Raw genomic sequence first — 27,815 nt, forward strand, 5'->3', positions numbered from 1 at the left:
GCCTGCACGTTGATCTTCTAAGTATGCATTCTCACGTCTCCCTTACTTGCTACACGCTCAGTCTCATCTTTGACTTATTCACAAAATTTATTAAGCTCCTCATTATGGAAATACTTCAACTTCCATATCACTTGCTCTCTCTCTCTCTCAGGAGAGAGAGAGAAAAAAATTCAGCAGAACTTTGTTGTCAGACACCTCTCCTTTAATGTGAAAGGGCAAGTTCTGAACTCTTGTAAGACAGTAGGCAAAGTAACAATTTCACGTTTTTAAACAACGTATGGGAAGACAAAGTATTCCGAGCTGAATGTAATCATCAGCTTAGAGTAGAGATTGTCGTGTCCCATTTAAGTCCAGTTCCTCATGATTTTCTTGCACGTTCCTAATGCCTTGTTCCAAAAAAAAAACTAAAAAGCAATTGTTTTAAAGCATCTCCTTGTTTCAGGCCATTCTGAATCAGAAATGCTGAAGACAAACACAGCGCCTACTCAGTCTTTCTTAAGATGAAGGAATATACTGGTACGCCATCTATACTGCTTTTACAACCTGATTCTGGAGGAGATTCAGGTGGCTTGTGCAAGGAGCATATTTGTGAGGATTAAGAGGCGTGCACAGCATTCTTATGGAAACCCTGTGGTCATAGGCTACCCCAATGGCAAGACAGGTAAATGATGTTGCGATATGTTGGAACGGCGAAAAGAACTGAAATATAGCTGATTCGTGATATAAGTAGACAACCGTAACGAGGCTCTCGTTTATTGCTCAAACTGGATTTTTTTTTTGCTTCTGTTTATGTGGCAACACTGAGAGGTAGCCTGTATCCAGGTCGTGGCACTGCTCTGAGCATGAAAGCTCTGAAGCTCTGAAGCTGGTAGTTGCTAGAAAGTTACGAGAGAAGAAGGAAGCAGCGCCATAGTGGTCTGATTCTGAATGTGTCTGTGAAAACGTGCGCCCATCACAACAATGTCTTCCATGGTGTACGTAAGAAGCTTCGAGAGAGACACGGTGAGTACTACTTTATGATTTGTTTGTTAGATTCCTGTAACACATAACCTGAATTGTCAGACGTTCATCATCAAAATTGGTCCTTGGAGAAGATGTTACATTTTCTAGAAGGAATTGAATATTCCGTCAATGATCAAAGTCGTAGCCATCGATTTAGTTTCAGGTATTTTAGTAGTTTTACATGTTCAAAGAGTACCAATTTCTTCACAAAAGAAAGTTTTATGAATTCTGTCATTAAATTCCTACGGATAATTATTGAACATAGAAGTAGGCCTAACGGAATTTGAACACGTAGAAAACATAGATTTTAAACGTTAACAGGCTGGGCATTTAAAAGTGGGCTCTGAAAACTCTGCGTGTTTTAGCTGTTTTGTGTTCAGATGTTGAGACAAATTGTTGTGTTACATGATTAAGTAGCTGCATGGTTTGTAGCTACGTGCTTCAGTAAGAAGGTCACTGTAAGCAACTGACGCCATGTTGAATTTTACCTCTGTTGAGCACCATTGTGCTCTTCCAGAGTTCGCAGAATCATAGCCTAGTAACGGGCTGTTAAAAATGTCGGTTGTCAGTGCAGTAAATTAAGACAAAATTGTATGATGTGTAGCGCACTATGCAGTATTGCCAGGGGTTTAGGTGAAAAGGTGTTATTCCACATACTACTTGTCATTTAAATGTGTCAAAATATTGTACACGTATTGTGACATTTGTTAGCTGTCTCACCTGTCTCATCTGTCTCTCCTGCATGCTGAGCTGCAAATCGCTTGGTGCTGTGTGCGAGGAAGCCCAACTCACAAAGCTGTGCCACCCCCGTGTCAAATCCTCGACACCAAATTTGTTCACCATTCCATATTACGTACTCATTGTGAAACCGCAGTTCTTGTAACATCGTTAAGTCAGTGGTTTCGAAACTTTATAATTGCCCCAATTTAGTTTAGCCAAGATTTTACGGGCTGGACGATCGAAGGTTCGGAGTTCGAGTCCAGGTAGGATCAAGAATTTTCTCTTCTGCACGTCGTCCAGACCGACTCTGGGGTCCACCCAACCACTTATCCAATAGGTACCGGCGATAAAGAGGCCGGAGCCTGAATCTGACCACTCACATCCAGCTAGTGCTGAGATCAAGAAAATGTGGATCTGTACATCCATGCCCTCATACTCCTTCATGTCGTAGTGTTTACTTATTTAAGCACAGGAACAACTTTACCTTACCTTACTCTCAACTTTGCTTGTACAGAGAACACTTTTCTTTCTTTCTTTTTTTTTTTTTAAATCAACACATAATAGTTTGTGATCAATATTTATCAAGATTTACAAATTTTGTGACGTTTTGAGTATTAAAAGTAATTAAGTTTCACTACATATTTTCTTCCCGGAACTTCACTCCTCCCTCCACGGGCTCGCACCACATTTTATAAACCACTTCTTTACGTATTTTGATATGGGTTTGAAGTGACCGCGGTTTTTCTGGCAAATTGCAAATCACAGGATCGGTAAGCTTGCGTACTAGGCCTCAGTTAGAGCTTTGGCTGTCTACAAAATACCGAGCCTCGAAGAATGCTGGAACTCTCTTTGCGTAGACGAAGGAATAAATTGGTTATTATGCCATAATCATACGCCCACGTAATTCGTATAGGTAAATAGCTATCCCTGTAACAGGCCGTGAAGGCCCATAGGGTTGTGAGACTTCGAGGTTCCCACATTTTCTAAAGAATCGGCTCACAAATGGGTGATAAGGTTGTCAGCCTTACTCGCCGAGCTCCCTTTACCCCCAGGAAGATTCCCGGTACTCAGTTCTGTTAGAAGCTGAGTCGACCCCAGGGCGGCTTGAAGGATTAGGTAAATTGAAAAAATCCACCTCATCGGGATTCGAATCCGCGACCATCCTGCTTGTAGCATAGTATCCCAACCAACCACGCTACCGAAGCACAATAGACCACTGTAGGTCGCGGTGCAAGGGCCGAGAAGGCCCACCCCTTATACATTCATTCATTCATTCGTTCATTCATTCATTCATTCATTCGTTCATTCGTTCAACTACGCTACCGAGGAGGCTACCGAGTACCCCTCATACCTACAGCATAATGTAATGAACTCATTATTCTTTGAAATTTCCACATAATCGCTGAAGTTGTTTTAGATCGTTTGACATATTTATAGAAAATAGTTAATTGGACCTACCTGTAGGAATTTCGACCACTGTAAGGTAAGGTAAAATTGTCCATTTGTTTAACTAATTAAGCACCATGCCATGAAGGCGTATGGGTGAGTGGATATATACATCCACATATTTCAGCCACTGCCCTTGCAGAAATTTGTGATTATTTTCGGTTCCTCTGGGTTAATGCAAGAACGTCAGTACAAAACGAAAAGACGTTCCTAGCGATAAACAATTAACTGCTGCGTGTCCGCATCTCCTGTTTCGTCAGAAACCCTACACGATGAGTAAATCCTGTCAGTTTGCCGATTGAAACCTTGTAGCAGTAAATGTGGTTCAACAGAGAAACTCCGAAGAGATCTGATTCCTATAAAGGGCGGAATACATTTAAGGGAATGTTATTATTGTTTTGGCACCAGCTACACGTTGGAACATTTTAAGTAAGTCCAGTTTCTACGGGAGACTGCCTCTGTGGTCTAGTGGTCAGAGTTCCTGTTTACAGATCCAGAGGTCCGGGTTCGATTTCCGGCGCTACCAGATTTTCTGAGAAGTAGTGGGTCTGAAACGGGGTACACTCAGCCTTATGAGAATAATTGAGGAACTATTTTAAGGAAATAGCGTCTCCGGTGTAGAAAACCGAGATTAACGACCGCGGGGATCCGTTGCGCTGACCACGTGACAACCTCTACCCGCAAAATTTGACACTAACTTCGCTGACAAGTGGCGGTCGCTAAGTCGGTATAGTTCGCTTGCGGACTACAGGCCACGGAGGTTTTCTGTTCAGTTTCTGTGGGAATACTATGAACTGTGAACTGACAGTGACCTAGTAGTAATTGTGTCCATATTTTATTGTTTCCTATTGAGGCGCAGCAGTTTCCTGCTTCTGTTTAGCGACGGTCCTGGTAAAACGCACTTCACTTGTTTATCCGGCTACGGTGGTTTCTATCCCGTTTCAGTAATCGGACAAATAGAAGGTTACAGATTACCTTGATCTTCCAATTTCAGTAGCAGTTGAATAGCTGTAAGAGCTTCACACTTTTTAAGCTGTTATAAAGCGGGGCAGAGGTCTCAGCTGATAAGACGGATTTGGCGACCCAAGTGACCTCAGACTGCAAATCATTTCTTTTATACGTTTTAAGTAATAACTTTAAATGCTTTGAACATCACGTGACAAATCGCCTGATACTCGTAGAATGAAAGTTGCTATAGTGCAATTTTTTTATTTACTCACACAGACTACTACTACTACTACTACTACTACTACTATTACAGTGGCGGGTGACGCAGTGTACTTTTGTTGGTAGGCACAAATTCTTCGAAGAAAGTTCTGCTTTAAGGTACAAATATTTATCTATGGATATTTTCATACCGACAATTAGAAACCATAGTCACTGTAATTAGTAATAATAATGGATTTAGGACAGTAAAATTTTCCGCTTCAAAAATATAATGAAGAATACACAGTAGAAATACCGCAGCAGACACAAATACGCCTACACTTGGATTTCTTCTGCTGGAAAGTCATGCAGTAATATAGATCTCGTTTTGACAGACACAAGACAGAGTTCAGGTATGCTTGACGTGTTATTATTAGAGAAATAGATTGTGATAATGACCAGTTTCCAGAGACAACTTATCTTTTATTCGCGAACATAACAGTAGTTTGAAAACCATATGCAAATAGCATACCGGTGTGCATCTTAGGAAATTGCCATTGAACCTGAGAATCTTGTTTTTCGGGCTCTGCAATTTCAGTAAACCAATTTATGCTGCAAAGTCCCAGGCAGGCCATGCGTAAGCCCTTATGGACCTAGTGAATCCTTTGTGTATGGTTAGTCTAATATTAGCTCTCATTTCTGAATAACAAATAACCCTAATACATATTCTAAAGGCCTCGGATTCGATAATTCCTACAAGTAGTCTTCATATAATCTTTTACCAGATATGACACAGAGATATTTTACAGAAGATATATGCAGTCCATTCGATGAAATATGAGCCTTACCGGTCTTAATCTGCAAGAGAAATAAGTAAAGTAAAAGTAAGAAAAGATATGGCCGCGCCATAGCTCAAGGGGTTAGTCGCTGGCTTCCCACTGCGGCAGGCCGGGTTCGATTCCGGGTCTGTTCAAGTGGGATTTGTGGTGGACACAGTGGCGCTGGGGCGGGTTTTCTCCGAGTACTTCGATTTACCCTGCCAATCTTCATTCCACCAAATTCTCCATCATCATAATCACCTTAGGAAGGTACAATAGGTCAATCAGTGGCCGCCGGGCCGAGTGGACCCAGCTGGACTCCACCCACCACTAAGCGAATTAAAAAAAAAAGTAAAGGTATCCCTGCAATAGGCCGTGGTGGCCCATAGAGTTGTGAGGAGGTTCCCACATTTTCTAGACAATCGGCTCATAGATGACAGCAAGTTTGTGAGCCTTACGCGCCGGCCGCCCTTTACCCTCTACTCGACCCCAGGGCCATAGTGAGGCTGGAAGTATTAGGTCAATTGAAAGAATCAATTTACCTCATCGGGATTTGAACCCGCGACCTTCCGGCTTGTTGCATAGTGCCTCAACCAAGTACGCTGCCGCGTGTCCCCAATCTGTAAGAGAAATAGATGAACTAATTATTATTATCGTCACGGTAGCCGAGCGGTCTAAGGCACTGTCTTCGCTCTCTTGGAAACCGGGATCGTGGATTCGAATCCCACTCAGGGCATGGATGTTTAGTTTGTGTGTGTGCGTTTTTCTGTGTTTGTGTACAGGTAGAGGCCTTGCGACGAGCTGATCACCCGCCCAAGGAGTCCTACCGAATGTGTAAGATCTAGAAAACCGAAGTGAGCGGAGAAGTTCATGGAGGTAGGCCTAGGCCCACTGGGGCTGTAGTGTCAAGGAAATAATTATTATCATCACAGAATTACAAAATTCAGCGTTCATACCACGCCACCATGGAAGTGAGGTCGCGCTGCAGCTTTTTCTTGCTGCAGCATATGTACGCTTATCATAATTATCATTATCGTCATCGAAGCGTGCTTTGTTTTCATGTAACGATTGCTAGTATTTGAACAGAACTGAACGTGGAGTGGATGGAGAGTGTTTTACAATTATCCAACCCGGGCCGTACAGCTTTCAATCTTCTTCCCAGCAGAATAAAAGAATTTTCACAAGCTTTTCTGCGATTACTCCGTTGAAGTATTCGATTAAAGAATAGTGGATGCCCGTCAATTTCACGGTTGTTTTCCTCTCCCGCCTTCAAGAATAAGGCGCTTTGAAGGCTGTTCCAGTTTGTAAATTTTAAATTGTGTATTTTTTTCTGAAGATATACGAGTAGGAGGATGAAGGAAATTACGTAATGAGAAGCCTTATAATTTGTCCTATTCATTTTACATTGTTCGGGAGGATATGGAGGTTCACAGGCAAGATTTGTCGGAAAAATCTCAGGGAATCAAACCGGAGACCTAAGCGAAAATGCTACGGTTATATTAAAATACTCTCAGGATGGAGCCCATTGGCTTTTTCAGTGAATACTGCAATGACCCTCAGAGTTCTGTAAAAGAAGAGAATTTACTGACTAACTTTTTTAAGCAAGATCCTGGACCATTGAATTAGAACTTTCTATATTTTCATCTGTGAGTATATGTACATACAGAATTTTGTAGTGCGCTGACTGAGATCAAGGTATACGTGTACATTTAAAATGTGCCCTACGGAAACTAGCTCTGACATTGTGAACAAGTTTAAAGTGGATTGTGTTTGTCTGGATTCTAACGACTTGTAACGGCGTAACTGTCTCTTGAAATCCAACCATCCTTTCTGACGCACTCTGTATAACGGAAAGATAAGCAATCGTATGTCATGCCGTTACTGACCGAGAAGATGGCCAAAGCGAGTGGAGAGAATCGAACCGTCTTGGGAATCACAGATTTATAAAACAGGCCTCAGTCTAACCGCACAAGGCGAACGATGACGACGGTGATGATAATGATGACGATGATGATGTAATAGTAATTTAATTGGTGAAACCTCTATGTAAAATGGGTGAAGTTAATGCAAACTATGAAGAAAGCAGTCGTCTGGGATTTGGCACCGTGTATATGTGGTGAGAATATGTGGTAAAAGCAGTCTGCTTTTACCGATTCTCACGGTCTCTTCGCTTGCAGATTTCTTATATTTTTTCTTCTACCCTGAAGATGGAGGCGATACGTTCCTCCGAAACGTCGGTTAACACCACATATACACGGTGCCAAATCCCAGAAGACTGCTTCCTTCAGAGTCACCGCCGTGAACGCCTCAAATCTTACATAATGCCAACTAAGTTATCGTTTAGAGGAAACGAACTATGAAAGTGCTGCTTGTTTAAAAATCGAATTTTTTCCAGCTCTGATAAAATACGAATAGGTCCTATGATATATCGCTACCCAGATAAAAATTATTCCGCCATTTCAGACTGCGTTTAATATTCTTGTAGACTATTTCTCCAATGCTAAGTAGGCCTAACTTTAATGTGGCGGGATCGAATCTCAATGAGGTGGAATTTTTCGATTTACCTAATCCTTCCAGCCGCACTATGGCCCTGGGGTCAACTCAGCCTCTAATAGAAATGAGTACCATAAATATTCTTGGGGTTTAAAGGGCAGCCGGAGCGTACGGCTGACAACCTTACCGCCATCTATGACCCGATTGCCTAGAAAATGTGGGAACCTCAACGTCTCACAACCCTATTGGCCTCCGCGGCCTGTTACAGGGATAGCTTTACTTTTACTTTACTTACTCGACAGAGAAACGTGGTAATTTCATGGGCCCAAAATGAAAAGACTGTGATTGGCTCCTAATCTATGCCAGTAGAATGCAGTCCACACCTTCGTAAGACCCCATATCTCTCAGATCGTCTTACCGTCTTAAATACATTCCCACAATTAACTGCTTTCCGTCACTATTCTGCAGCGTATTGCAATACAACATGTCTAGCCAGTCACAACTGTCCTTCTGTAAGTCCATTAGGGGCCAAGAATTGGATCTGCTACGTTCATGTCATGAAGTCAAGTGTGATACCGTGAATTGCAGGAGTCCACATTCAGTGACAGGCACAATGGAAGTCGTGTACCGTCTACCACGGGTCGCTGAAGGTTCTTGAGCTGTTACCATAAAGTGGCATGAACATCGCCATTAGCACGAGACAAATGATAATCCCTTCATGGTCTTGGTTGTGGACAAGATCGAAATTTTTAAGCACCCTTTGATGGTGAGGCCTAACACGCATATACACTTAGGTGTATGTACGCTTTATGACAGGCCGCGCCATAGCTCAAGCGGTTAGTCGCTGGCTTTCCACCGCGGCGGCCCGGGTTCGATCCCGGATCTGGTCAAGTGCGATTTTTGGTGGACAAAGTGGCACTGGGACAGGTTTTCTCCGAGTACTTCGGTGTCCCCTGCCAATCTTCATTCCACCAATTGCTCCACAATCACCCTCACCTATCATCTGGGGCTGGAACAATAGGCCAGAAGTGGCCGCAGTACAAGGGACCTAGTCCCACCCCACTAGCAATAAAAAAAACTTTATATCAAAGGATAAGACCTTAGAAGAAAAATTCTAACAGTCAGTATCGTAAGAGTCGTACGTTTAATGCACCCATTGTACTTGACGAGCCTTATTTCTAGGAAATGGGGATAAGGTGTGTATTAGCCTGAAGAGTTTTCTGTTGACGTCAGTATGAACTGTACTTACTTGATTTGCGTTTACGTGTCAGCATGCCTGAGTCTGATACAGTAGAAAGTAAAAGAGAGAGACATCTGTCACGAAAATTTCCTAAGGTTACTGTTTCTCCTTGTGAGACTTTCACCCCTTTATGGTCAGATATGATACTCAAGAGACACATGCACACTGGGAACTTATGATCTAGCCGATAGTGTTCGAAACGTTCTATTTATTGTTATCGCGATTAATGGCGCCCATTTTCCATACTTTACCCTATCGTTACTCACAATATGCAGTTGTGAAACGTTGGTAAATAAAGTACATGCCAGAGCTGGTAGCTGAGACCAACAGGTAATACAAAGTCCCGTTACACAGTAGAAAATTGTCACCGATCCAACGTCAGCAATCTAGCTCCTTGCACACGGTAGGTGGCGCCGAGTTCCTCCGTGCGAATGGCGGAGTGGCGCCGTGACGTAAGTCACGACAGCTTCAACCTAATTCATCCCAACGCCATAGAAACTCTGCAGCTGATAAGACTGCCAGAATATAGCCGAAAAGAGCCACGTTTTGCAAATCAAATACGAAAAGAAATATAGTACGTTATATGCCTAACTGGGGTTTCGTACAGCTGTATCATATAAAAGTTGCACTATGTGTATTAACAGTACAGCCTTTAGTACATCATAACCTGCTCAACATGTTTAGATCTGCTGAGGGAGTCATTACGCAATATATTTCAGTATTTACAAATTGCAGACAATTTAACACACAAGATTACATTGCAATAAAGTAACATATATTAAAATTATGATTATTATCATCATCATTGTGGTCTATTTTTGTGGAATATATAACGGTGTTTTCAGTATCAAGACTACATGTCGTCGGATGGTAGGTTTGTCTGATGAATTAGAAAGAATTTGGAAGGAAATGGTCGAGGTTTCATTGTGGTACTATCCTTGTATTTGTCTGAAGGAACTGAATAAAACTAGAAGACTTCTGTCAGGATAGCCAGTGTCCTGGCCAAGAACAGCCAGGGAACAATTACAGAGGCAGAACAGATACAAAACAAGAATACAAAAAAAAAAAAAAACATTTCGGGCAAAAGTAAACAAGCAAGAAAAAACCTAAATCACAATTTTATCTGAATATAGTCGTAAGTTGTTAATAATAATAATAATAATAATTCAGTTCAGTTCAATTATTTATTATTAATGTGCCGGGTCAACAGCCGCAAGGCCAATTACAGACACAGCACAGTGCAGATGAATGAATTACATTATAGACAAACTTATTAATAGTCAAATACAAATTACAGGTAAGTAATTGGAAGAAATAATAATGAATAAAAGTAAAAGTAAACAAACAAATAANGGAAAGACTAAAATATTGTACGCTACTTAAAGAAAAATATAATAATATTTTAATTCGGTTGAACTCTGTGGTCTAGTGGTCAGAGTTCCTGGCTAGAGATCCAGAGGTTCCGGGTTTGATTCCTGGCGCTACCATTTTTCTTAAGAAGTATTGGGTCAGGAACGGGGTCCACTCAGCCTCTTGAGGATAATTGAGGAGTTACTTGAACGGAAAAGTAGCGGCTCAGATCTAGAAAGCCGAAATTAAGGGCCTTGGAGATTCGTTAGGCTGACAGCGCGACACTGTCTATCCGCTAAAGTTGGCACTAACTTCGCTGACAAGCGGCGGTCGCTCGGTCGGTATAGTTCGCTTACGGACTAAATCCACGGAGTTTATTGTACTTGAATTATATATTTACTTGCCTAATCAACAGCCCAGGGGCCAGCCTGTAAAGTAAGCATGAGAAAATAGGCAAACACACAGTTCTGGTTTCAAATGCGTTAGCGTCACTGTAAGCAATATTAGCAACTGTAGCGTATTCAGCAGAAAGATAAATTTCGTCAGAAGAGCAGGCGTGGGACATAGAAAAGCTCTCTGATATACCGAGCAGGAACTCGATCGAGAGTTTCCGAAACAGAAAGGCAGAAAATAGAGCCAAGGTAAACTTGAATGAGGAATAGTGCATGCGCAAAACTGTGATGGACTTACAGAAACGATTAAAATGGAGGGCTGCAAAATTTTTCCTGGATGCGTTCCAGCATGTTGAAATGAGTAGACGTAAGAGAATGACAGACGACATAGGCGCTTTCAAGCACAGATCTAACGTAAGCATAATATATACACACGCTGCGAACTAGATACAACAATTTCATACTGTGAAAAATATGTAGTTAATATAATAATGATGATGATGAAAAGAATGATTATTTAATGTTATATTACTGCATTATGAATTTTATGTTGTTTTATGAAGCATATACCCATTGCAAGGCAACGTCCACAACACACGCGGCCAGAAATACAGGAGCGGTGTTTCCTGTGGTTTGCGCGGCGACCGTTGCCGTGCAACGCGCAATACACGCGACCAACAATAGAGAAGATTGTGTTTCCCATGGAGTCCGACCCGAGGTTGTATAACGAGAACCTGTAGCAAGAGGGATTAGAGTTGTCCGTGTGGAGGCGGGGTCGAATACCTCCACCGTGACCCTGCGAGTCGTAAGAGGCTACGAAAAGGGAAGTCTCAAATCTGAGACAGTAAAATATGGTCTCGAGTCCCAAGGGACCCAGACCCGAGAAAGACTGCACTGGCATGGGCCAGCAGCATATGCAAAAAGCAGACCCGTCCCCTCGTCAGAGAGGGCGCCCCACAGAAACAAGACCGTAAATGCCAAACACTAATAAATATCTGGTCATGAGCCCCAGCCGGGCCTCGACACCAAGACTGACTGACTGACTGACTGACTGACTGACTGACTGACTGACTGACTGACTGACTGACTGACTGACTGACCGACCGACCGACTGACCGACCGACCGACCGACCGACCGACCGTCAGTCGCAATGTGACATGGACTTGGACTTGGGGGATTAGAGATTTGAAATTGGGAGTTCAGAAGTTGTAAGAGAATTGTTGTGGGAGAAAGAGAGTCCGGAGAATGGGAATACAACGGCGCACAAGGAGTACAATGGAGTACGAGAATGATAATTAAGTTCAGTTGTGGGTAGGAGATAGCCATGGGAAGTTAGTAGTTAAAGAAGAATTCGAAGTCAGCTTGTGGAAACTTAGTGTGTGATTAGAAGATTTAGTCACAGTGAGACTTCTAATTCTGTTACCAGGATACGACTAATGAAGATTTAGAATCCTAGTACGTGTGTAACGGTGAACTGTAAATTGTATAAATCAACGATAGTGTGGTATTGCTTGAAAGTGTGAGTTGATTGTACAAGGTGTTAATAAATCCAATCCAAACCCCGTCTACTCGCATAGTCACTAATACACATGACAGTATAATTTGCAATATTGAAATATTCTAACACGCGGTGTACCGTAACACAGTAGCATCGTGACCTACTAAGCAGGTAGAAATATTTTCGACATGTTATAATACGTTAGAAGTTTAGTACGAGTTATTGTGTTGGTGGTATTTTAATCTTAATTTAAAGACATTCTTGTTTTGTCTGTTGAGTTGTTGAGTGCCTCTCTTTCCCCGGCCCAGTAGTAATGCTTCTATGATCGAAACCCTAGTGTTGCAGCCCGTAGCTAAAGAAGCTGATAATTTGAAGTTTAGCGTTATGGCTTGTCTTCTAATTCACTTCATTAGCCTTGCTGAGACTAAGGCACTCAAGTTATTGTTGAAGCCTGCGTTTGGCAATGGATACAGTCCGCTGGGCTGTCGGTGTATGGATACATTGTAATGAAGTCCTATATTTTAAAAGGGGGGTACGCGGTACCGTAGTTGGTTGAGACACTATGCTACAAGCATGAAGATCGCGGGTTCGAATCCTGATGAGGGCATTGGATTTTTCAATTGACCTAATCCTTCCAGCCGCACTATGGTCCTGGGGTCGACTCAGCCTCTATTAGAAATGAGTACCAGGAATCTTCCTGGGGGTAAAGGACGGCCAGCGCGTAAGGCCGACGACCTCACCTCCATCTGTGAGCCGAATGTCTAGAAAATGTGGGAGCCTCAACTTCTCACAACCCTATGGTTTCCACGACCTGTTAAAGCTTCTTAGTCTCTTGTATTTAAAAAAAAAAATTTTTTTCACTAATATAATTGTCGGTACAAGTGAGTATATGAACTAACTTGTTACATAAACATGGTAGGCATATGTGTCGATGAACGTAGGTTTATGTTTATAATGTATGATATACGTATAATGTAGGTGTATGAAGCCGGCCACGCATGCCCCTCCTACGTGATTTTGCCTGCACACTCACGTAGACTACAGGCATTACGGTACACAATAAGTCCCCCCCTCAAACCACTTTCTATTTTTAGTTCGCATCGGTTTTGTCCAAGACAACACGAGTCCAACGGAATACTGATTATATCGGGATTATCCTTGCTGCCAAAGGCAAACAAAATACAGTAAGAACGGCAAGTCGCAATAGCTCAGATAATTTAGTGACGAATTTCTGGAAGATTGGATTTTGATTATAATAAGTCAGGTGCTTTGAATCTCTGGCGTGCATACGGAATAGCTCAGTCGGTATAACGACGAGCTATTGGGTGGACGGTCAGGGTTTGAATCCCAGCAGGGCAAGAAATTTTATGCTTTTCCACAGCGTCCATACTGGCTCTGGGTCTCGCCCAACCTTTTATTCAGTGTCCAACGGAAGCGTTTTCTCTTGGGGTGAAGTGGCCGAGGCGTGAAGCTGACCACTCAACTCAACCTATCGCCCTCGCCACGTGTGTTTGAGCTGTACCTTTACTCTCCCACATATATTCATGACTTGGTGCTTAATTAATCAAGCACAGGGACAACTTTATCTTTCACCGAACTTCGGCTGTGAAACTTCTTACTTCCGCATTTGTCTGTAAGGCGTGATGCTTATTTAAGCGCAGAAGCGATTATAGCTTCACCTGTTGGCTTGCCGTTATTCGAATAATTTCTCTCGGTTTCCTTTATTCGATGGCCTCTATTCGACTGCTTTCATTTTCCGTATTTCGAACAAAAATCTGGATGATTCATTAGGGCTGAACACCGGATGAAAACTGGAGGCAAATCATACAGTTCACACAGATGTAAGGACTTGCGTGTGCACTCGCATCTGAAAAGTCTAGCAGCGATAAGATTCAATCCAAACAACTGACGATATACCACGATTATGTTTGCAGTTCCGCCCCCTCCCCCAAATCTCCATCATACCCCCAGAATAAGGGCGAAAAACACGGGGGCGCGGTTTTGGCCGACATTACAGGAATTTCCGTATCTAGAACTATAGTGACTCATACTTCATTATTTCAGTTATAATTGCTTCTCTATAATGAGGAGCTTCATAACTTGTACTCTTTTCCGAGTATAATTAGAATGATCAAGTCAAAGAGGATGAGATGGGCAGGGCATGTAGTAGGAATGGGGGAGACGAGGAATGCATGTAGGATATTGGTGGGAAAACCAGAAGGAAAGAGACCACTGGAAAGACCGAGGCATAGGTTGGTGCACAATTTTAAAATGGATCTTAGAGATATAGGATGGGGTGATATGGATTGGATTGATTTGGCTCAGGATATGGACCAGTGGAGGGCTCTTGTGAACACGGTAATGAAATTTCGTGTTTCATAAAATGCTGGGAACTTCTTGAGTAGCTGCACAATTGGCGGCTTCTCAAGAAGGGCTCAGCTCCATGAGTGAGTGAGTGAGTGAGTGATTGCCTCACTTCTTTTCTTTATCTCTTTGTATTTTCTTTCTTTGTTTCATTGTCTGTCATTCTTTCTTTCCAGCATTCTTTCATTCGTATGTACCTCATGACTCAAGGTACGCGGCTTCAAACCCGGCGGAGGTCGTGGAATTTTTAAGGGCGGAAAAATTCAGGGAAGAAGTCCTCCGGGAGGGATTTTAAGTCGTGGGTCCCGTGTCGTAGCTTTACGGCACGTAAAAGAACCTCATGTCTCCAAAGGAGGTCACTGAGCTAAATTCAAGGACATTTCCCGCCCAACAGTAGTCTCTAACGCCTCTGGTAGATGGGGGAACATCAAGGTACCGCTGAGCCAGTAGAGGCCGAACTCGCTGGCTGAGTCGGGGCTGATGGCACGCACCAGTACCGGTAGGGTATAGAGACTNTGTAAACAATATACGAACACAGTAGCCGAGTGTATGGCCTCAAATGTGGTTTACTCTGCTGCTGGGATGACTACAGCAGTCGCAATAATACGAGCAGCCGGTCGTTCTCGAAGGCCTGCATCCTAAGTAAACACTATGAGGTGTATTTAGAGCACAAACCAAGTCGAAAGAGACAAGAAACAAACAGCTTGCGTAAGCTCATAAATATATCATTCAGCCCTCTGTGAGCTTCTTTGTAATTTTCCATTCAGAAATTGGGTCAGCAGGGTCTCCCGTCGCTGTGCGTTGTGAGAACGGGCGCACACGTATCAAGGTAATGTTAAGAGCTCTCTACCCATTGTCTTGAACCAGTGAAAGGAGATCTATTCAGCATATTGGTTCTAGAGTTTCGGCGTCGACTCGACAACAGCACCGGCATGCGTCAAGACATGTAACAGTCAAGACACGATGTCTTCGACGTGACGCAAAGAAAGGAGCATAGTTGAAACGAATGAGATTATGAAAACCGCCACACACCGGTCTGAGTCATGATGCTGACGTCAGCTTCATGCTAACGAATCACGAATGAAGCAAGACTGTGTCTTTTGTCCCATGTCTTGATGACGCAGTTAGTGTGCGGCCGCCCTTTTAAAGTTGAGTGGTGATAACAGTTACGCTGTAATCATGAGACCCGAAGACCGGATTTTGCGGACCGAGTTGTTTCGTGACTTTCCTCATTTCCTCCACGTAGTTAGTGGAATAGTAGCTTAACAGACCATGACCGCTTCCATGTAATTTCCATTTCATATTCCAGAATTATTCTACCAATGAAGGCATTGTCTATGTAGTTGAAAGTGCGTCGTTAAATAACCGAAGAATTATCCGTTGAATTAGTAACTTACCTGGGGCACACGGTAGCGTAGTTGGTTGAGGGGCTATGCTACAATCCGGAAGGTCGCGGGTTCAAGTCCCGATGAGGTTATTGGATTTTTTCAGTTGACCTAATCCTTCCAGCCGCACTAGGCCCTGGGGTTTACTCAGCCTCTAACAGAAATGAGTACCAGGAATTAATTAAATAATTCTCCTGGGGAGTAAAGCGCGGCTGACGCGTAAGGTTGACAACCTTACCGCCATCTATGAGCCGATTTTCTAGATCAGCCGTGTCAAACATGCGGCCCCTCAACTTTTAGAGCTAATTAATATTAAAATAAATACTAAACTTTAGTAGAAATATATTTGTAAAGACAATTTTCCAACACACTAGAAGACAAGAAGTCTCACGCAGACATAAATTAGCAGGCTGCAGGAAATTCAGTGTTTTGCTATTTCTAACATAATTTCTTGTGAAATCTCTCTTTTTACATATTGAAAAGCTGTTTGATACTTGTCAAAAATGGCATTCCCTTGCTTTTTAAAACTGTAAAATATAATTATATTGAAATTATTCCTAAATAATAAATTGAATTAAATTTCCTTGTATCAAAATCTAATGTATATTTATGTTTTGAAGTGCGGCCCTGGACTACTATTTGTAGGGCTCAGGTGGCCCTCTGTACAAGTTGAGTTTCACATGCCTGGTCTATATAATGTGGGACCCTCAACGTCTCACAACCCTATGGGCCTTCACGGTACAGGGATAGCTTTACTTACTTTTACTTTATTAGTAACTTACCCCGCCATACTAGAGCGTACATCCTCGTGGGATTTATATATTTTGATATTTACCATTTCCGGAATCATTGGAAATGTGAGTAGATTATCATCCCCATTCCAGATTTAAAAAGGTAAAGTTGTCCCTCCACGTTGAAAGCTCTCTGCAGATCGACCCATCTGACACGATGGCACTCACGAAAGTAATGCAGTATCAGCTTCAAGAGCCATGTCCGGTTCCTGACTTCCTGCTGTGGTTGTGGCAGTTCATCGTGTGACTGCTGAATCCATCAGATCTCGAGGGCACTCGGTATTTTCCTATCCCATATCATCAGTTCACATTTATCAGCGTGACAGCCAATCTTCAGCCCTAGGAAAGTGTTTTGTTTGAAAGGACCAGAAAGGGAAGTATATGCTGCCTCATACACCTCTTCTCCGGGTTGCAAATGTGGTTAAATTAAAGGCGTTATGATGGACCAGTCGTGTAGCAAGATCCAATACTGTATTGTGGTGTTAAAACCTCCTGGAAATCTTGCCGTGCTTGTTATACTCAGACAAAGATGGGTGTGTTATTTTAAAGTAGGTTATAGGCAAGTATGGGATTTGTGACTAATTCTCAGGTTATATTTAATGCATAATATTTAATTTGTAACTTGGATGCTTCATTTGCTTTTATTCTGTTTTATTTAATCCGGATTTCGGGTCTTTATTTATTTCCTTAATTACCTTTTCGTAGCTCTTTGATATTGGTCACTTAATCCTACAGGAACGTATTCATTATTTATTTTATTTGTTTCTCTTCGTGTTTTTTTTCCCCAATGACCGCCTCTGTGGTGTAGTGGTCAGAGATCCGGAGGTCCGGGTTCAATTCCCAGCACTACCAAATTTTCTGAGAAGTCGTGGGTCTGGAACGGGTTCCACTCAGCCTCGTGAGGATAATTGAGGTGCTATTTCAAGGAAATAGCGGCTCTGGTCTAGAAAACCGAAATTAACGGCCTTGGGAATCCGTTGCGCTGATCACGTGACATCCTCTATCCTCTAAACTTGGCCATAACTTCGCCGACAAGCGGCGGTCGCTCGGTCGGTATAGTTCGCTTGAGGACTACAGGCCACGAGATTTCTTTCTCTTCGTATGTATTTCATTATAGGCCTACACATTATTGATTCACTTACTACAGTTCTCTTCTAATCGTCATGTACAGAACATTGTTGGACTTCTTGTTTCGCAACACGAATTCGTGCTCGTATGCTGATTCAGGTTCTATGAGTCAAGTGGAGCATTAGTCCGCCAGTGGTACCATGTACCGCCTGGTGTGACCTGCTTTCCGTTGCTTAGGATTGTGCCATCAACGTTGACTCCTTCCGCTCTTCGGCTGCATGAATATGATAAAATGTGCTTAGGGCGCATTTGATTTGGGGTCTGGGAGCACAGTTTCTCTTATGAACGTCTTGCATTGTAGCATTTTGAAAATCGTGACTAATTTGCATCGAGAAAAAGCAGTGCATTGTTCATTGTACAGGTCTACAAGCTTACTTGTAACAAAATCTGTGCGCAATACAGTTACATGTCAGAAGTAAGGTAAAGACAAAAGGTAAATTTATCCTTGAGGTTAATTAAGCACCACGCCATGGAGTTATATGGGGGGAGTGAGGTGTGGCAGGAAGTATTTGGCCTGTTGTTTTTTCATTAGACGCTTGGACTTTCACTCTGACTGATTTAGAGCATTTCATAATAAAAATGTACCGTCTTCTGAAATGTGACTCCGTTTAGTCTGATGTTTCGGAAGAATTATCTGTACTTAATCTTCAGGCTCGAAGAGTAATCCTAGCAAGTAAGCAGAGTGCTGTGCCGCTACTGTATAGCAAGAAATGAGCTGTCAGTTTTACATGTCAAGATCGCAAGATCATTTTCATAGTTGGTACGAGTATTGACACTCGAGAAATTGAAATTTATTTGTGTCTGAGAAAAAAATATAGTGCAGCAAAGTTGTGAAGAGAAACTGTCAAGCTTGCAACAAAAATATGAGATGAGTGTTAAGAATGAAGGGAGACTTGTCGCTGCTTCATGGGACATCTGTCATGTTGGGGGGACGGGGGGGGGCGACAGACCTTGTAAAGACTGATAAAATTTCTAAAAATACTTCAGTATAGGTGTTTTCCACGTAAAATGCTCAATTTGTACCGTATCAAGAAGGAGCCCTCACCACTACGCCATGATCGGCGGAAACTTGACCTTTAAAATAAGGACGGCCGCACACCAGCTGCGTCAAGACAAGCATCAAGACACGAGACAAAAGACGCAGTCTTGCTTCATTCGTGATTCGTCAACATGAAGCTGACGTCAATGTCGTGACTCAGACCGATGTGCGGCGGTTTTCATAATCTCGTTCGTTTCAACTGTACTCCTTTCTTTGCGTCATGTCGCAGACATCGTGTCTTGACGCATGCCGGTGTACGGTCTACCTAAGAGTTACGACAGCGTTGCGTTCCGTAAAGACCTGTAGTACCGAGACCACGAGGTATGGTCTACATAGTGAGGTTGCTGTTCTATGAAGTTGCGGTGAAAGTTGGCCTCAGGGGAGAAAACAAGCTGGGGGTGGCATTCCCCGTGTTTGTTTTCAGAATTGGAATTCCCATGCTGTTATCGCCAGTCATCTAATCAGCTGAATGGAAGCAAGACTGTTGCCATGCAGCAGTTTGGGCCCGGTCATCCTACATTTTCATTCCAGCCATTTCGCTTTGTTTACAGTTCCGGAAAAAAACCATATCATTTAATCTTTATATTTCAAGACCTTCCTCTTTAACTTTCTCTTTCCCCTTCTATTCTCTTTTTCTACACTTACCTTTTTTACTGTTTACTCTTTCGCTCTTTCCGTTTTTGCCTTTCTCTGTCTTTCATTATTTATATTTCTTCCATTATCTGTTCTTTTTCTTCATTATCCATGCCTTTCTTCTTTTCCATTTTCCTTTTCTTAATTTTTTAATTATTTCTCTGACGCGTTGGTGCAGCGGACCGCCTATGTGGTCTAATGGTCAGAGTTCCTGGCTACACATCCAGAGGTTCGGGTTCGATTCACGGCGCTGCAAGATTTTCTGAGGAGTAGTGGGTCTGGAACGGGGTCCACTCATCCTCGTGAGGATAATTGAGGAGCTATTTCAAGGAAATAGCGGCTCCGGTCTAGAAAACCGAAATTAACGGCCGTGGGGATTCGTTGCGCTGATCACGCGACACCCTCACTTCTCTAAGGTTGGCACTAATTCCGCCGACAGGCGGCGATCGCTCGGTCGGTATAGTTATCTTGTGGACTACAGGCCACGAAGTTTGTTAGCTTCTCCTCCCCCAGTCCTGACAGCAACAGCGACAGTTCTCAGCGTCTTCCTCGGACTTTATCATCCACTCGAGATCTGTGGGAAAACCGTCGTATGAGTATTTCTTGTTAAGCCATAATCAAATTTGAATATCCTCCCCGCCTTATTTCCTTCGAGTGCAGACGGGAGGATGCTATTAAAACAAAATTTAAACAAATGAGGTGTGAGGACGCTGAGTAGTTCCGGGAAAGATTTGGTGGCAATCCAATATGGGGATTCTCACTTCACCGACCCTGTGCAACTCCCTCCATATATTGAATTCACACTTCGATGCTCTTTGTCCTTTCGTGTTATTAGTTAACACTACATGTTTCGGCCTATCTGGCCATCATCAGGTTTATAAGATTGTAGATGATAACTGCCGCTCTTTTGTTACGCTGTTCTATTTTGCATTTTACCAGTAATATAAAATGCTTGCAAAACCTATTATAGGTTATTTTTTATCGTAGTTGCTTTTTCTTGCACATGTGCCATGAGTCTGGTGTATGTTTTCTGATGTGTGTGTGTGTATGTGTGTTGTTTCTTGCGTGGCATTCTTTCGTGACCATAGCAGCGAACCTAAGGATTCCATGGAAGACAGGGTATTTCTTTCAGAGATATTGGGTTTTCGGACTTTATCCATCGTCCTAGCTCTTTCAAAGGGACCCAACAGAGTAGGTGTTTTTCCCTCACCTGAGGACGGAAACAGATCCAGTTTCCGAAACGTCGTTTTTTTCTTAGTTATCTTAAAAACCAGGACGATGGATAAAGTCCGAAAACCCAATATCTCTGTGTGTTATACACCATCGTCAAAATCCTACAGTAACTAGGGTATTTCTTTATTAGCTAAGCTACCATTGGCGTCTCAAGAAAGACTCTGTACGTTGCAGTTAACTTCACATATGTTCTTCGTGGTTCATTAGATCCCAAGAAAAATGACAAAATAGCCGACGATCTTCCAGATTCTACGAAGCACAAAATTTCAAGGTATGAAGATATTTTACCCGGCTGTATGACTATCTGCCCGCGTGCCCAGTATGCTACACCATGCTCTAGATTGTATTTCTTTGTTGGGTAATACCTGAATAAGACATTAACAATAGATCTGTATGACTGGACGTCTGCAGTATGAAAGCAGGTTCTGTGAGTCCTGCCTGCAACGCCATGTCTGAAGTGGTCGTGCAGCCTCATTAGCTCTTCGCAACTGTACTCGTCCTTGACCTTGAATTGAGATGGCGTAGTCTGTGTACCAGTGGCCTACGGGCTGGATGACTGAGGAATTGGGGTTCGATTCCCAGCAGGGACAATAACTTTTCTTCTTCTTCACAGTGCTAAGACCAGTTCTGTGGCTCACTCAGTCTTGCGGCCAACGCAGAGCCCTTTCCCAAGAGGTAAAGCTGACGGGCTTGAAGCTGACCACTCACCTCTTCATAGTGCCAGGATTAAGAATGTGGATCTGTTCCTCCACTCGTCTATAGGTCCTAGCGGCATCTTGCTTAATTAATTAAGTGTAGGGAGAAATTCGCTTTACCTTTACTCGAATTTGACCTTGATTTATCATGCCTCAGTATTGGTTGTCATTTTTATGTACTTGTTCGCCCTTCACTATTGGAGAGGTTTTTTTTTGTTGCCGTTTTTTTTCTAGACGTATCTCAATTACAGGTTTCGGTTGCTGCCTGGTTCAGGTGTTTCATTGTTGGGTTGGCTCAGAATAGAATTTTTCCTTCCCGGAACTTTTCGGGTGTGAATGTCATTGATGGGATTTGCTGGACGCAAAAATACAAAGAGTTCAGGATAATTTAATGGTGATGGATCGTTATTTTAGTGTCTCGCTGCGAAATATTGCTAAATTTGAAGCAGGTTTTAAATAAACACTTCAGACAACATTTCCGAAGCTGCTTAATCTCAATAATGTAAACATAGTTAAATAATTCACGAAAGAATCCACTAAAATTTAGAAGTTATCTTGGAAACTTCAGATTAGATTTATACTGTTCGTTAACTAACGTATTGCCTTTCTTTGTCTTTTGTGCGTCATCTGGCCGGTGTTAACTTTCAGATGTATTCTGAAAAGTTGGACTTTACTTGGAAAGGCGTATATGGCTGGTTCGGACGCAGGATGACTGAGGGCCTCGAACAGCGTTTTTTACGTGATTTTGCTGACTGTACATCTTTCCACGCGGCAAATTCAGTCAGGTCTGGGGAATCGTTCATTGTCTTCAATTGGCCCTTGCAGATTAAATCAGGAAACTGCTAGGGGCACTGTAAGGTTTTTCTCCGAGGTGGCCAGAGGACGGCCATATACTTGCTTATAAACTACGTTCAAGCTGTGAAGAAAGTCGTCTTCTGGATTTTGACGCCGTGTATTCTTCGTTTTGGCTGACGTTCCTCCGAAACGTCAGCCTAAACGAAGAATACACGGCGCCAAAACCCAGAAGACGACTTTCTTCATAGTCATCGCCGTGAAAACCTCAAAACTTACATACGTTCAAGCTCTTTAAGACTATACTGATCGCCTTAAAGAATTCGGGATATGGGAATACATTTGAAAACAACTTTAATTTATTGTTTTAATAATGGCATGCTTCTTTTCTTCTTCAAGTTTGTCACTTTCCAAAATCTAGGCCCCAAACCTCGCCACACGGGTTTTGTAACCGACTTAGCACAGTGACAGTACCGACCTCTATAGGAAAGTTCCTACTTTTGTTTGTAGGTGACTGTGATTCTCGAACACACCTGTCTCGAAACTTCGGAGTCTTGTTAGGAGCCGGGATAGCGTAGTCGGCATAGCGACTGGCTATGGGCTGCACGATAGAGGGGTCGGAATTCGAGTTCCAGTAGGGTCAAGAATTTTCACTTCTCTAATCATCCAAACCGGCTTTGGGGTCCACCCAGCCTCCTATAAAAAGGGTACCGGGAGTAAAGAAGCCGGGGCGTGAAGCTGACCACTCACCTCCAGCTACTGCCGAGGTGAAGGAAATGTGGATCTATACATCCACTTCCCCATACGCCTTCATGGCGTAGTGCTTAATTAGTTAAGCACAGGGACAACTTCACCATTACCTGAAGTCTCAGCATTCCGACAGCTGTTGACAGCCTCCTGTAGCGATGTTCCGGAATGCCGTTTTAATGCTAATAGGTACGAAATTTACGACCACTGTGCCTTTTTCTGAGAACTGTTTACTGACATTTCACAAGGCACATGCGCGGTCTGTGTCTCACTGGAGTTACGTAATTTGAATAGTGCATTCCCGTTACATTTGAGAAGAGGTCCACAGTCAGGTTGCAAGCCCAGAACACGTTGTATTACGGTTAAAGTAAAGTACAAAAATAAAGGTATCCCTGTACCAGGCCGTGGAGGCCCATAGGGTTGTGAGATGTTGAGGTTCCCACATTTTCTAGACAATCGGCTCAAAGATGGAGGCGTTGTCAGACTTAGGCGCCGGCTGCCCTTTACCCCGAAGAATATTCCTGGTACTCATTTCTGTTAGAGGATGAGTCGACCCCAGGGCCATAGTGCGGCCGGAAGGATTAGGTCAATTGAATAGCGCAGTCGGTATAGAGACTAGTTACTGGTTGGACGACCGAGGGGTCGGACTTCGAGTCCCGGAAGGGTAAATAATTTTATTTTCTCCACTTCGTCCAGACCGGCTCTGGGGCCCATCCACCCTCCTATCAAATGGGTACCGGGGGGTCTTTCCCCAGGTGTAAATCGGAAGAGGCGTGACTCTGACAACTCACCTCCAGCTAGTGCTGAGGTCAAGAATGCGTGTATCTATACATCCAGTTCTCCATACGTCTTTATGGTGTAGTACTTAATTAGTTAATCACAGGGACAACCTCCTGTCCACCAGATTATGCCCCAAAGTCCTCTTTATGGTGACAGAGGTTCCATCGGATTTCCACCCATTATAATGGATGACAGATCCATCATAAAATGGTTGACCTGAGATTTTTTTTTACTTTAAAAGCTGTTTCTGAGGTCAGGAATAAAAGAACTGTTCTGCAGTAGACGTACAGCGTCAGACATAACAACCAAACGCCTGTGCTGAAGTTCATTCGTATTCTTATGATGTACAACAAATGGCCGCATAGAAGCGTGTGTATTGTTTCAAGGGTAAGGCTGAACATGAGCATATAGTGCAAATGTATGGTTGTAATATCACAAGTTACCACTGTTTCATTTTCCCTGGGTGTAAACTGACCGTGGTTTGAAGGTAACCACTCACCTCCATGTACAGCTGAGGCCAAGAATGGTGAAGCTATACCACTGCCCCCAATACGTCTTCATGGCTTGATGCTTAAGTAATTACGCCCACGCACAACTGTGCCTTCACCCTTCTCTTTAATTTTACCTCATGGTGGTGGTCATAGTAGTAGTAATAATGTTGATAGTAGTAGTAGTAGTAGTAGTAGTGATTTTTTTAGTTTCTTGGGGTGGGGTGATACTGAGTCTACTTGGTACATCGGCCAGTAATTAGACTATTGTACGAGCTCCGGATGATAGATTATGATGAATGTGGAGCAGTCGGTGGAATGAAAATTGGCAGGGGAAAGCGAAGTACTCAGAGAAAACATACCCCAGTGCCAATCGGTCCACCACAAATCCCACATGACCTGACCTGGGCTCGAGCACTGGCCGCCGCAGTGAGAAGTCAACGACTAACCGCCTGAGCGAAGTAGTAGTAGTAGTAGCAGCAGCAGCAGTAGCAGTGGTAGTAGTAGTAGTAATAAATAGTGGTAGTAGTTAGTAGTAGTAGTAGCAGTGGTAGTAGTAGTAATAGTAATAATAGTGGTGGTAGTAGTAGTAGTAGCAGCAGCAGGCAGTGAAACGGTCCGTGCAGGAAAATCCAGTATGCTAACTCATGAGCGAAATTACGAAGCATTTTTGGATAATATTTGCAATTTTGCATTACATAAGGAAGATAGCATCACAAGATATGTAACATTTAAACTGTGTAAGACTGGAAAGTAGTTTTATGGGCACCCGAACCCTTCGGATTTAATGTGAGAACTGAGATTACACGGCAGAATTTTTTTGCACAAACCTAACTGAAGATATGACAAGCACACGATTTTATTCAGCTTGTAATCATATCTTTTATTTTGGAGTACACATTTACTGACCGTGTTAGCGGCCTCCGTAGTCCTAGAGGTAACGTTCCCACCTCATGACTCGTGGTACGCGGGTTCAAATACCCGGCGGAGGTCGTCGAATTTTTAAGTAAGGGCGGAAAAATTCATGGAACAAGTCCTCCGGGAGGGACTTTAAGCTGTGTGTCCCGTGTCGTAACTTTACGGCAAGTAAAAGAACCTCATATCCCCAAAGGGGATCACTGAGCCAAATTCCAGGACGTTTCCCGCCCAACAATAGCCTCTAAGGCCTCTGATAGATGGGGGAAGCATTATAGACACCCAAGTGGCCGAACTCGCTTGCTCGGCGGGACTGATGTTACGCGCCATTTATCGGTAGGGTAAAGAGACTGGTAGAATATCATAGAGGGAAGCACAATAGATCAAACTGGTCGCGGTGCATGGGGAAACCCACCCTCTCTAAATAACTGACTAACTACTGACCGTGTTCTTAACTAATTAAGCAATACGTCATGTACCCATTGGATAAGAGGTTGCGTGGATCACAGAGCCTGTCTGGACGACGTGGAGAAGATAATTCTTGATCCTACCGGGACTTGAACTCCGACCCCTCGGTCGTCCAGCCCGTAGGCAGCCGCTATACCAACTACGCCACCCCGGCTGCTCACTTAAATAGGTTTAAACTTAAATGTTCCTCACCGCTGTATCTTAGTGTGCCTTGGGAATACAGACACTTGAATCTTACTCTGGATCAAATCTTGGTTAATTTTTACATTTTAAAATTATAACTTATGAAACACCCATACAAAAGTATTCACATATATTTACACCTATATGCTCTACATGTGAACCAAATTTCACTAAAATCTATTAAATGGAGATTCCCTCAGTGTTTATTTTCTTAGTTTTTAGTGCGGATTCTCGATACAACATTTCATAAGAAGTTGTCGAGTAGTTTCGGAGTTAAAACATGCGTACAGACGGATTGACACATCTAGTCTATCTCCATTCATTCCCTTCGGTATGTGAAAAGGGCCCTCAAAGGGGGTTGCTTTGCCGTCCATGTGACTTTCTGTAGTTAAGTTATGAATGACGGTTTTCGGGGAACCATTTGCAATCTGTTTCATAATGTCTCGGTACTTCACCTGGGCCAAGTAGTCTCTGACAATGCATTAAATGGTATTCATTCGTGTGTGCTTACAGTTGTGGTCATGGGAACAGCCGGCCGTATGGTGTGAATGCAAAGTGTGGGTTTTACGCGACTAGAGAAGAGACCACCACCGCCAGGCCATTTCGCTTTCCTTGCCCAAAGCCTCTTACTCATTTATACCAGGGCGTAAACCGGTCGGGGCATGAAGCTAATCACCATCCTCCACGTAGTGCCGAGGAGTAGCATGCATGAAATTTCTCTGAATGCCCATTACTTACCTTCATGCCTTTGTGCTCTGACACAAATAACTTCGCGTCATCTCCGTACTAACGTCACACAAAAAAAACCCTCCATGAGCGAACTATAGCGACCGAGCGACCGCCGCTTGTCGGCTAAGTTAGTGCCAACTTAGCGGATAGAGGGTGTCGCGTGGTCAGCGTAACGGATCCACACGGCCGTTAATCTCAGTTTTCTAGACCGGAGCCGCTATTTCCTTGAAATAGTTCCTCAGTTATACTCATGAGGCTGAGAGGACCCCGTTCCAGAACCACTACTTCTCAGAAAATCTGGAAGCGCCGGGAATCAAACCCGGGACCTCTGGATCTGTAGCCAGGAACTCTGACCACTAGACCACAAAGGCGGTCCGCTAACGTCCCAGATGTCTTCTGATTCGAACCTTTGCATGGAGATCGGCTATTCAGATAAATTCTTATGCGTTATTGTTTCTCGGTATTTAAAGTTGGAGCACTGTAGGAGACCATATCCGCCCGAATTCTTCAGTTCTGTAACTCCTTATAGTATTTCAATGAAAGTTGATATTGGAGATACATGCGGCTGCTGGAGGAAGCTTCATTTTGACTCAGTTTGATCACCGGTTCATTATGTGAAGCTGAACACGATCTTCATCTCCGTCAGTTTTCTAAAAATGAAATGATCTAATCTTTAAAAAAATAATGTAAAATAAAACCATATGAGAACTATGTTTGGTGAGCGAGATGTCGCTATTTGGAAATTCCGGGATCCTTAGAAAGAAAGTAGTTTGTCACTCGGCCGAACTTTCCAATTTCACTTTCATTTCTCAGCACATAGCTTTGTCAAGACTTCTTTTTCCTCTGTATGCATGGCTCACCCTCCCCCAGTTTTGCTATTGGGACTGTGGCGAAGGAGTTCGGGCTATAGTATGGACGGGATATTGCTAAGGATTCTCTTGATATATGGGTGCTGTTTGGGAGACAGCGAATGTAGCATGCGGCCGCCATATCGTTATTTTTAAGATTATACGAGATGCCCTTTAGTGGCAAGATGCTTGTACCATGTAAGATTTGAGGCTTTCACGGCGGTGACTATGAAGAAAGCAGTCTTCTGGGCTTTGGCGCCGTGTATATGTGGTGTTAACCGACGTTTCGGAGGAACGTATCGCCTCCATCTTCAGGGTTGAAGAAAAAGTATAGGTAAATCTGCAAGCGACAACACCGTGAGACACGGTAACGCAGTCTGCGTTCTATCAGGTGGTTGAACATTAATTAAGGGAGACAGACAAATAGACGCGTTATTTCCATGGACCTATCTTTTGTTTAAATTAGGGAAAGCAGGCCGCTAGAAATCACA

At 43.1% G+C, this 27,815-nt stretch overlaps 1 protein-coding gene across 1 annotated transcript in view; it reads left to right on the forward strand.

Moving 5' to 3' along the window:
- Positions 1-835: 835 nt before the first annotated feature.
- Positions 836-27,815, forward strand: part of LOC111872519 (DNA-binding protein D-ETS-4) — an 85,295-nt gene continuing 58,315 nt past the window's right edge. The window contains exon 1 of the mRNA XM_023866520.2: positions 836-1,002. Within this exon, the coding sequence (XP_023722288.1) occupies positions 961-1,002 (42 nt within the window). The 5' untranslated portion in view covers positions 836-960. The remainder of the gene's footprint in view (positions 1,003-27,815) is intronic.

This window comes from Cryptotermes secundus, unplaced genomic scaffold, assembly GCF_002891405.2.
Source record: "Cryptotermes secundus unplaced genomic scaffold, Csec_1.0 scaffold537, whole genome shotgun sequence".
Classification (NCBI taxonomy): domain Eukaryota; kingdom Metazoa; phylum Arthropoda; class Insecta; order Blattodea; family Kalotermitidae; genus Cryptotermes; species Cryptotermes secundus.